Source organism: Pogona vitticeps, chromosome 2, assembly GCF_051106095.1.
Source record: "Pogona vitticeps strain Pit_001003342236 chromosome 2, PviZW2.1, whole genome shotgun sequence".
Lineage (NCBI taxonomy): Eukaryota > Metazoa > Chordata > Lepidosauria > Squamata > Agamidae > Pogona > Pogona vitticeps.
In genome coordinates, this window is record NC_135784.1 from 203,131,881 (window position 1) to 203,142,777 (window position 10,897).

Consider the following 10,897-nt stretch of genomic DNA (forward strand, 5'->3'; position numbering starts at 1 on the left):
GCACCGATCGTCCCCGCTCGGTTGCGCCTGGATTCCACTCCGGTTTTCCATTCGGCTGGTAAAGATGGGCACGTGCGCTGTCACTCATCTTGAGCCGCCCGTGTCAATAAACTCGACGAGTTCCCCGCGAGGAGGAGGGCGGGGTTTAAAGTAAAGCCTCCGATACATTGATTTATGTGTGAACCACCACCACCACCCCTTCTTCTCCCCGTAGAGGTTTCGTCCCACCATCTTTGGGAAAGCAATCGCGCTCTTTCTTTTATTTTGTTCGCCTTCATCTTTTGCAAGGAAGGAAGAAAAGAAAGAGAGAGAGAGAGAGCCAGCCAGCCAGCCAAGGCGGCTCGGTCGCTGCGCCCGCCTCTCTTGCGCCGGAGACTAGAGGGCAGTGTGGCCGCCTTGGCCACCGCCAGGAAAGGCGGAGCGGCAGGAACTGCTAAGGCGAGGCGTATTGACATCAGTTCCTCTGGCTACCAGGGAAAAAAAAAGAGTTTGCTCCCCGTAAATGCCACAAGTCGAAAGCGCCGAGCCCCGGGCGGCCGCCCTGGGGCGGGAGATGGGGAGCCGGCGCCACCCGTGAGAGGGCTCCCGGGAACGGCCGTTTAGGGGCGGCGGCCTCGGGCAGGACTGCGCCTCTTTTCCCCGTCCAGGAAGGCAGGCAAGTCCCAGTTTTAGTGGCGGAGGCAGCCGCCGCCTCAGCGAGGACGAGGAGGACTGCCGGAGCCGCCGCCGCCGCCGCGTCCCGCCCAGCATGAGCAGCGGTGGAGGGCGCACCGGCGCCCGCGTGGCTGTGAAGATGGAGGTGGCCCCTTTCTACGGCGAGGAAGGGCTGGAGCTCCTGCCGGACTTCGTCCAGTTGCCGGCCTTCGGCGGCGGGCCCGGCGCGGGGGGACCCACGGGGCTGGAGCCGGCCGAAGACAGCGGGGCGGACCAGCAACACAAACTGCTCCTCGCCGGGAAGAAGGCGCCGCCGCCGCCGCCACAACCGCGGGACTTGGTCGGGGCGGCCTCCCCGGCCAGTGCCGCCCTCCCCCCGGCCGGTCCCTTCGTCTCCTTGCGCCCCCGCGGCGGCACCGCCGGCGCCGTGCACCGCCTCATCCCGGAGGCGCCCGGCGGCGGCGGCCCAGAGGTGGGCCCAGGCGTGTTGCAGCCGCTGCTGAAGCTGCCCGCCGCCGCCGACTTGGAACAGTTGCTTATCCAAGCGGGCAGCCCCGGCCTGGGCGGTCCAGCCAGCCCCCCCGGCGGAGGGCCCGCAGCAGCAGCAGCAGCAGCCGGGGGCCCCTTCTTGTACCGCTCGCCTCAGCCTCCCGCCCAGCCGCAGGCGGTGACCCAGGAGCAGGAGGGCTTCGCCGACGGCTTCGTGAAAGCCCTGGCCGACCTGCACAAGCAGAACCAGCTGCTCGGGGTGGTGCCGCCGCCGGCGCCGCTGTCGCCCACCCAGCACCCCGGGGGCCCGTGCTGCCCTCCGTCCCGCCAGGACTCGCCGGCGGTCTACACCACCCTGGGGGGCTTCAACCCGGGCAGCCCCTCCGCCGGCGGCGCTTTCTTCTCCCCCCAACCCGTGGCTCGCCTCGCGGGGCCGGGCTCCACCGGGCGGGTTTTAGAGGAGCCGCAGACCGTGCCGGAGGCGGCGGCGGCGGCGGCGGCGGCGGCGGTCGTGTCCGTCGTGCCTCCGCCGGCGCTTTCCTCGGGCGAGTCGCCGCCGCCGCCGTCCTCCTTGTCCCCCCTGGACGCGGAGAGCCAAGAGCGCCTGAAAGCCGAGCGCAAGAGGCTGCGCAACCGCATCGCGGCCTCCAAGTGCCGCCGGCGCAAGCTGGAGCGCATCGCCCGCCTGGAGGAGAAGGTCAAGGCGCTCAAAGGCCAGAACGCGGAGCTGGCCGCCACCGCCAGCCTCCTCCGCGCCCAGGTCACCCAGCTGCAAGGCCGCGTCCGGAGCCACCTCTCCAGCGGCTGCCATATCAACGCCGCCGCCGCCGCCCCCCCTGCCCAGGCATCGGCGGCGTCTGGCCAGCCCCCCGGCAGGGAGGGACCCACCGAGCCCGAGGCCAGTGCCTGCTGAAGCCGGCTGAACCGAGACAGGGGGAGACAGACGCGCGCACCCTTGCCTTGCCTTGGCAGAGGGAAGATGACCCCTTGGCCGTGGGAGAGCTCACCTTCAGCCCCATATCCTTCGGCTCCTAAACTTGCCGCCCAGTCATCATCTAAAAAGCTGGGGACAGGCAGGGAAGAAAGAGGTTCCGCGCTTCCACATGCCCATCCACGCCCCTGTGCCCTCTTGCCAGCTCCTCACGGAGGAGGCCGCAAGAATGATCCAGCCCGTCCAGGGAGCAAGTTGGGTGGAAGAGAAGAGGTGTTGGGAGCAACCGTCGAGGGACACAGAATAAATCAGGTGGAGCTTTGCAGAGCGAGCACTGTGCATTCCAGAGAGGAACTAAATACTGTTCACATCAGTGAAACCTTAAATCTCAGTTCTTTCAAGCATCTCCAGAAACCATCCAGTTTCCTGCGAATGACTCGAAGTCATGAAAGCTACAGTGAAGTGATCAATAACCAGATTCTGGCGGTGTTGTGTTGTGTCTTTTATTTCCAGGAGCGCCCAGCAAAATGCTAACACTTCTGGGGGTGGAGGGAAGGAAAGTGCCCAGCTGCACCAGTCAATGATGTTCTGACTGTCCCCAGCTCTTGTGAGGAAGCCTGAGGCTGGGATCTTGCAGCTCCAAGCTTAAAAATGTGCTCACTTTCTTAGCTTCTACCACCCTGAATTTCCTTACAAAGGAAACACTTTGCAGATCAGATGCAAATCTATTGTCATCTTGTTGCTGGAATTCCAAAGATCTCTTCAAAGATCCCACCTGAGCGGATGGTGTGAAAAGAAGTCATCTTTGTTGAAGACGTTTTTGCATTTTACAGATTCTTGAATTTTGTTCTTTATTTTTATGGTGGAAGGTGATTAGACCATCACTGTGGGTTGTTGTTGTTTTTCTGCAAAAGTTACCAGGACAGTTCAAAACGCCAATATTTTTTGGCTGCAGGCTTATTTATTGCTTTCTAATAAAGGGTATCTAGTTTTTCTAAAATGATGTGTTGTCTGATAAGGTGCATATATCTCATGCAGATTGCTAGGCATTAATAATAGATCAGTAATATTTTTAGAGATTAGAGCTCTTACTGTTTGCCAGTGGCTAGTTTTGTGAACTGTTTCTAAGTGATGTGAGAGAGCTGTAACTCATCCAAAGCTAAATCAGTTTTGTGCACAGAGAACTAAAGCTTGTTATTTTCCTGCTATAGATGTTTTTCTAGAGTTGCTTAGGGCATGAGACCCAACCTTTTAAATATCTAAGAAGAGATTGTATGTATTATAGAAGATGTGGCAGTTCAGAGTTTTTTGGGGTTTTTGGTGGCATAATGAAAAGTCTGAAAATGCTTAGTTGCTGTGAGAATGTTTACATTACAGTTGACTTTCCATTTTTTTGACTTTATTAGGAATGAATAGTGCTAAAGTTCAGACACAAGAAAGAGTGTGCCACATTCAAAAATATTTATTTAAAAATTAGCATTCTGAGAAAAAAATTTTTCCTTAGATGTATAAGCTCCAAGTTATTTCTTGTGCCAGCACAAATTTGGAGTGTTGGTAGGCTTATTTATTGAAAGTTTAGAATGTCATCTTCTTTATTTTTATAACATGAAAGATGATTTTAAAATGCTTTTGCAAGAATCAAGATCTTTATTCTTCACTGTGTACATTCCAGCTGTAATTGCTCTCTTTATAGAGTCATAGTGACTTTTTGTGCTATGCAGAAAAAGCTTTGGATTGGATTTTTTAATATTAAACAGTTAATTGAATTCTAACATGTTTTGAATAACTCATGAAAATATGAATAATCATATTTTTCTTTTTCAAAAAAACTGTATAAGCTATTTTCTTGTATCAATTGTAAAGTCTTCTCTAGTTCTCAGGGTGGGAAGGGGAAAGGGACTTTTCTAGCATTGTTTTAAGGAACTATTGGATTGAAAATGTTGGCTACATTTTAATTTAAAAGTGGGATCAGAAAAGAAATTGTTGCTTCTAATTTGATTTAATTGAGAGTTTTGGTGGCTTTCTACGCAAAATGTTCATGAATGAACATCCCACCCCTCAGTTGTATAGAATTAGAGTAGATAGTTTGGGTACTTCTCAAAATGCAGTTTTATTTTGTCCTGTCGTTCAGAGCCATCTTGCCTGGAAATACTGTGTGAAGAAAGATGCCGTGGGTAAGTTAATACACAACTCAGTTTGGCAGACACTATTGAAATAGCTAAAATGAATTCTATTGTGGTGTTTCCTTTCCCCCCCCCCCCACATTTTGCAGCTAAACTAGGAACACTTCTACTTGGAGTCCTCTTGCAGCAAATATGTGAGGTAATACAGCTTGGTTTTGCAGAACAGGGAAGTAAGACTTGGGGAAGAAAGCTCAAGCCATCTTAGAGTGCTTCATTTATCATCTTTTAATTGTATTTTGTGTTACCCTTTTTGTTGCTGTTATTGGTATCATGTCATTTTGGGATAGGGGCTGTCTCCAGCTGAGGAAATAAATTCCATTCCATTTCTATCAGAAAGAGAGATATTTTTAAAACTATTCAAATTTTGCCCTCTTAGAAACAACTGATAATATCAGCATTGCATATGTTTTTAATTCTTTTTTTGGCTCTCCACAGTTAATACATTTCAAATTCACAGGTTTGTGAGGAATGGGGGAAAAAATGTTGAGCCAGCATAGGTTGAGGTGAAAATGTAACAAAAATGAAGACCTTGGTAGCACTTCCCTGAGCTTGACAGCTGAATAATGCAAAGTGAACTGCTAGATTGCTCAGTGGTTTGGGTGTCTGGCCAGAGATTGGGAGTTTGATTCCTCACTTGTGCCTCCTTGACGGGGGGGGGGGGCTGGACTCGATGATCCATAGGGCCCCTTCCAGCTCTGCTGTTGTAAGATTATTGTAATATTAAAGCAAATAACTTGTATGAAAGTTACCCAATTATCTGTGACCTAAGATGTTGTTATACATTTTATTATACATTTATAGCATTGAAGATGCCTGACATTTATCAGGCATCTTCAACATTTATCAGGCATCTTCAACATTTATCAAGTCCATTTTGTTCTGGAATATTAGGTTTCTAAAAAGGAGCTCAAGCTAAGAAAAGTCCCTGTTCTTTCTTCTCAAATACATCTGGGAATCAGTTCAAAAGCGCAGCCTATTTCTTTACATTGTGTGGTGCAACTGTAGCTGTTTCAGAGTTTGGAGTTCATGTTCTTGGTAGCTGTGCCTGCTGGAAATGATCCGGCTGCATGCTGCATCATTGATCTAAAAGCGTATTGGGCTCTGGAAGTATCTTTCATCTCCTATAGTTTTTTCCCCTTCTTCTCATGTTCTGTTGTATTAATCTTGTCAATAACCTTTTGTTTCCTATCATATTTCCTAGACAGCTTCCAAACATTTAGTCTGTAGATTTTCTCTGAACATGATTCACCTTGAACTGAGTTGGTTGCTTTGTCTCACATTTGTAATGCTGCTCCCCATAGTTGTCTAACAATACTAGCCATCCTGCTATTGTCACTGTGATCTTATTGAAAGTTTCCATAATTTTTTTGTGGCTGAACATTTTAATACCTGATCAGCGAATAACAGTCTTCTTTTGTAATTTCTAAGGCTAAGGAATATTCAGGTTTACTGAGCGTTGTGGTTTGTACCCCCCACCCGCCCCCTCACTCATCCAAATTCTGAGCATATCTTTCGGACACAAACTAAAATTCAATGAATCATTGAATTTAGGATTGCACCCTCCTTTCCAGGCTCTTCTCATTGCATTTTTGTGTGTGCAGATGCATGGCTGTTATGAAGCTCTTTGGTTTGTTTTCTTATAGTTCGGCTGTCAAACATGAGATAATTTTAAGACAATCATTGGAGGAAAAAAATCTAGATTGAATAGTACTCACCTCCATTAGCAGTTAATTAGACAAATATCCCACTTTCTAACGATGTAGGTGGCATGGGAGATGTCTCATGTTGATCCGATTGGAGACTTTCTGTCAGTAAAACAGGATTTCTGTGGGGAATGTTACATCTTTTCCTCAAGCAGTGAAAGGGCTCCTGGTGACAGCTGGTTTTCTTCTGCAGTTGTGCAGCCCATATGAACACCCAGGTATTCACATGGCTGAGTGGCTAAAGGAGCTGAGTAATTTGTTGCTAACTTCATGAGTGACGATGTGTCACAACTCCTACCCGATGCCTCTTTTTAACACACACCAAATGGGGTAGTTCTGGCTCCCACAGAATGTTTCCATCACTGGGTGGAAGCATAAGTTCAGGTGTTAATTAACCATCTAAAAACCCTCTCCACCATCAGTTTTTGCGAGGTTTATTTGAAATGATTTCTAGGCCACTTTTAAGTAGCCGCCCAGAGTGGTCGGAAGACCAGATGGGCGGGGTATAAATTAAATAAATAAATAAATGATGAGGAGAAATGAATGGCTGGCCTTAAAATTCTAGCTGAAAATGTGTTCTTTTTTTTTTTTAACCACAACTGAATTGTTGCCATGAGTGGAAACAGTGTGTTGTATTGTTTTCCATTTGGAAATACTTGAAAGCGAATTAGTGCTAAGTAAGTGGTCCCCAACCTTGGGCCTCCAGATGTTCTTGGACTTCAACTCCCAGAAATCCTGGCCAGCAGAGGTGGTGGTGAAGGCTTCTGGGAGTTGCAGTCCAAGAACATCTGAAGGCCCAAGGTTGGGGACCACTGAGAGGAAAAGAGCCAGCCAAATCCAAACACTTTTAAGACTCAATGATTTGAGCCAGAAAGATTTAAAACATTTAAATCAGTGTCAAATAAAAGTGCAAAGATGTTTCCAGAACATCCCTTGGCTTTTTATATCACAGCCAGAATATGTTTTTATAACACTTCCCCTTCCCGGGAGAGAAAGGGTTGATAATACAGGTACTCCCATGGATTTTAGGTGGACCTCTTCATAATTCCTTCCTTCTTTGTTGCAAAAGGGAATTCGTTTTTAGGAGAGATGAAAAGAGACTTTTTTTTTTCATTGCTTCCAAAATGCTGGTAGTTGTCATCCAACACGTAACTTTTCCCAGGTTTTAGTCATAGAGTTCTATTATTTGTCAAAACTACTCTTGAGTGTTGAACTTTAAAAGAGATGCCTCTTAGTGGCTACAAACTCAGAAGTGATCTCATGGCTGATTCAGTTCAGCTGTTACGAAAACTGAGCAGTGCTACTCTAAACAGTCACCTGTCTCTGTGATGCACAGACACTTAATGTGATCACATAACCATAATTTCATTAGCAGGAACATTTTCACCCTGGCATTCTGGAATCAATATAACGAGGAAGGCACAAACTGTTTTTCTGTTCAAGATACTGTGATGTCTATGAATATTAAGTTGTAGAAATTTTGATTATAAAGCCTAGCGATGAAGCATTTTGGGTTACCAGGCAGCAAGGTAGCTCTGTCATCTCGTTAAGCTAGAAAAAATTGTCCAGTGCTTAACTTGGCTGAAGGAAGCCTGGGGAAAATACTTCCTTTGTTTAAGTAACCTATAAAGTCCAGCTTGCATTACATTTTCAAATTCATTTCAAATTATATGTTCTGTGCACCTGATCAAGGTACAAACTAGAGAACCTGACGTGTTAGTTTTAAAACGACCCATTCAAGAAAGAATCCTGGTTTCACCTACTTGTAAAGTTTTAAACAGAGGGCAGCAATTTGTGGTCATAACTGCATGACATCTGTTCAAGTGAGCATGCTGTAATTACTCTTATTTTGTCAGCTGCCCTCCATTTGCCATGCTTGGTAACATTTTTAAGATCTCATCATTTCTGCTTGATTTTTTTCAGAAGGAAGCTGGCTGAAACCCAGCAATAGAGAATAACTAAGAAATCTTCTTGTCTGTTGAAATGGAATCTGCATGGCTGCCAGCAGTCCTGAGAATCCAAAGTTTCTGATAAGCATTGATAGTGCAATTCTATATTGCCGTAGCTGTGTCAAAGCAAATTGAGTGTAGTGGCTTGACATTAAATACAGGTGCATGTATGGCTTTGAGAAAAGCATAAGTGTTGATAGTTTTTTTTTTCCTTTTGGTAGGTTTCATCCTTGTGTCCTACGAATCTTTTATGAGCTAACTTGCTTAGAGGTAAAGTTGTTAAGGGAATTTAGTTCCAGGTATCCCCACACAGTATTGTGATGTGCAGTATCTGAACCATAAAGACAATGAGACGTGAATTACTGCAGTGGGTTTAACCATCAATTTTACAGGTTATTTATAATGAGCAAAGTAGTTTGTAAACATATTTCACATCCAGCTAATAGACAAGTGGAATTAGAGTAGGAGCAAAAGACCTCTGACTTTCCAGATGTTGCTGAACTATAATTATTTTGATCCTTGCCCATGTGACTCACTGAGTGAGAATGATCGGAGGAGAAATTAGCTGCAGGTCCCCTAGCACCGCCCCCCAAAAAAGTTCAGAGATACTGGTGTGGCTTTGTGTGTGTCAGGTAGGCGAAATTGGAGGCGGAGTGCTCAGGATCATAACTCAGTGGAGCTGTGATGAAGCTAGCTAGGGGATCTTGGGCAGGTCACTGCCTGTTATCTTAACCCACTCCACTGAGTTCCTGTCAGGGTGAAAGAGGGAAGGCAAAAAATGTGATGGAAAAGTCTGCAGTACTGCATTGTTTAGATGCTAAATCCCATGAAGACTGAAAAATCTTCTGGATTCTTCTGGATCACCATTCCTCCTAAAAATGGTTGATAGAATAGTTGATCACGCTCAATTTTTTTTTCAGTGATTCAGAATGTCTGCATAGTTTAGGAAAAATGTCATTTTTTCCGCATTAATGATTTGAGAACTGCAGTTTATGTGTTTTTACTGTTAATCAAATAGCAAGGTCATTTAAAGAGATTCTCCAGATTGAAGAGAGAAACCCATCCAAGACTTGCTATAGATACTGTAGAACAAGTATTACTAAATATCTCTTTAAGACCTGATGTGCTGATACCGTTGTGAAATGTGGTCTTATCAGAACTTACATGCAGGCAACAGTGACTGCTACATCTCTTCTTAAGAACTTATAGGTTTACAGGAAGCTTTAGGACTAAGCTTTATAAATCAGCTTTATAAAATTCGAAACAATCAAGCAGTAAAGCTATCTGAAAATTGTATCACTTCACTCTTTAAATGGAGAGTTGCATGTCTGAATGCTTGCAGTGCTTGTTGGCCTTTCCACATCCTAAAAAATTAGCATATTGGTGAGGATAAGAAATTATAGCTGGCAAAGTTACCTAGTAAGACGATTCTGGGACACATCTGTCCAATGCAAAATTACTAATATATCATGGTAATTCTTGATTTCTTTATTATTCTTGCTAAACTTTATTTATTCATTTGGTACTTATTTACAATGTTTGAATCACAGTGTTTAACTTTTTGCCTTAATGTCCTCATGTTACCTTTGCTGTAGAAAAGCTGATAACCTGCCAGAGCTTAGAGAAGTCCCCCCCCCATGGCCACTCATCATGCTCTGTGTGGGATTCTGAGAGTTATACTCCACAAAAATAGTTTTTCCAAGCGCTACCACTTCGTTTACATAGGAGTTGTAACAAATATAATTTCCAGCGTTCCCTCTTTTGAAAAGCAGTTCTCTTAAGATTAATTTACTCTTTTCACTTCCCTCCTTTACCAAAAGTGGTTAACTACTAAGAGTGTACAGTATTTAATCAGAGGAAGTGTTCTTGTTTTAAAAAAATTAGATTTCAAAATCATCCTCTTCTGTACATCCATCTTGTGGTTTTAAATTCCAGTTTCATAACTTCAAGAGATACAGACCAACATTTCACTAAGGAGAGATTTGAAACTTCTTAAAGGGGGAAATGCACCCTCGTATGAAACCAGGTGAGGAATCTGAAGTGAAAATTGAAAGGAGAGACTCCAGGCAGTCAGCAATGAAATGGCTATCATTTTCTGAGTCTTGGTAAAAAGGCATAGTAATTGATAAGTAGTTGTAAGAGCAGAAACAACACCTACTTTACATAGGAGCAGCTGTTTGGGTGAAAGATCTTGTTTGAATTTGAACAAAATGGATTTGATCTAGAGTTGGTGAAACTTAAAATAGATTCCTTGAAATCACTTTGTCCTTATGAGTTAAAGGGGCCTGCTTTAAGTATGGACTACATCTGATCCAGCCCAATAAATATGATTGTTCTGATTTTGCATTAGTATGGCTTTACATTAGAGGCATGCTGTTTCTGGCATGGAATTGACTTTAATGGATACAAAGGTATCAGATGACATGGAAAATCAGAACTTCAAAATTTATTTTAAGATAATGACATTCCAGAATCAATTAGTGATAGGATGCTTTGATCCCACAGCATCATTCTCCCATTGTTAGTAATGGATGCCTTGTTCTTATGTGCTGTAAGGTCATATATGACTTACGGTGACCGAAATGAGGTTCTATAGTTTATGAAATATTTAAGGAGTGTTTTTTTCCCCCTCCACTACCATTCCACCCCTCCCCTGAGTTTCCATGTCCAATCATGAATTTGAACCCAGGTTTCCTGGGTATTAGTCCACCCGTGCCCCACACTGGCTCTTCCTGGATGCCTGAAGCATCTCATTACTTTAAAGTAGCTTTCCAGGTTTTGGGCTTTGCTGTGCTCCAGGATTCAGCAGCAGTGATATATTTTTATGCCAGTTTCCACTTAAGACATGTTATCACCCTTCATGAGAGTTGCCCAGGAGCAGAGTCTTATCATAACAAGGTCATATCAAGTATGTTGAGGAAGGCTGAACTCGAGGCCAGTTCACACATGCAGGATAAGTGTTGCCAGTCATCAGCTATAAATGGACAT

The 10,897-nt window shown here is 45.1% G+C and overlaps 1 protein-coding gene and 1 long non-coding RNA gene across 2 annotated transcripts; one reads left to right on the top strand and one right to left on the bottom strand.

Moving 5' to 3' along the window:
- Nucleotides 1-611: 611 nt before the first annotated feature.
- On the top strand, nucleotides 612-2,582 carry LOC140704799 (transcription factor JunD). Its single transcript, XM_078384828.1, has one exon. It carries the CDS (start codon nucleotides 749-751, stop codon nucleotides 2,054-2,056), a length of 1,308 nt encoding a protein of 435 aa, XP_078240954.1. The 5' UTR covers nucleotides 612-748; the 3' UTR covers nucleotides 2,057-2,582.
- An 806-nt stretch (nucleotides 2,583-3,388) lies between these two features.
- LOC144586511 (uncharacterized) lies at nucleotides 3,389-6,244 on the bottom strand. Its single transcript, XR_013541375.1, has 2 exons — nucleotides 5,973-6,244; nucleotides 3,389-4,225 (listed from the first exon to the last, which is right to left on the bottom strand). It is a non-coding gene; the product is annotated as an uncharacterized LOC144586511 (long non-coding RNA).
- Nucleotides 6,245-10,897: the final 4,653 nt, after the last annotated feature.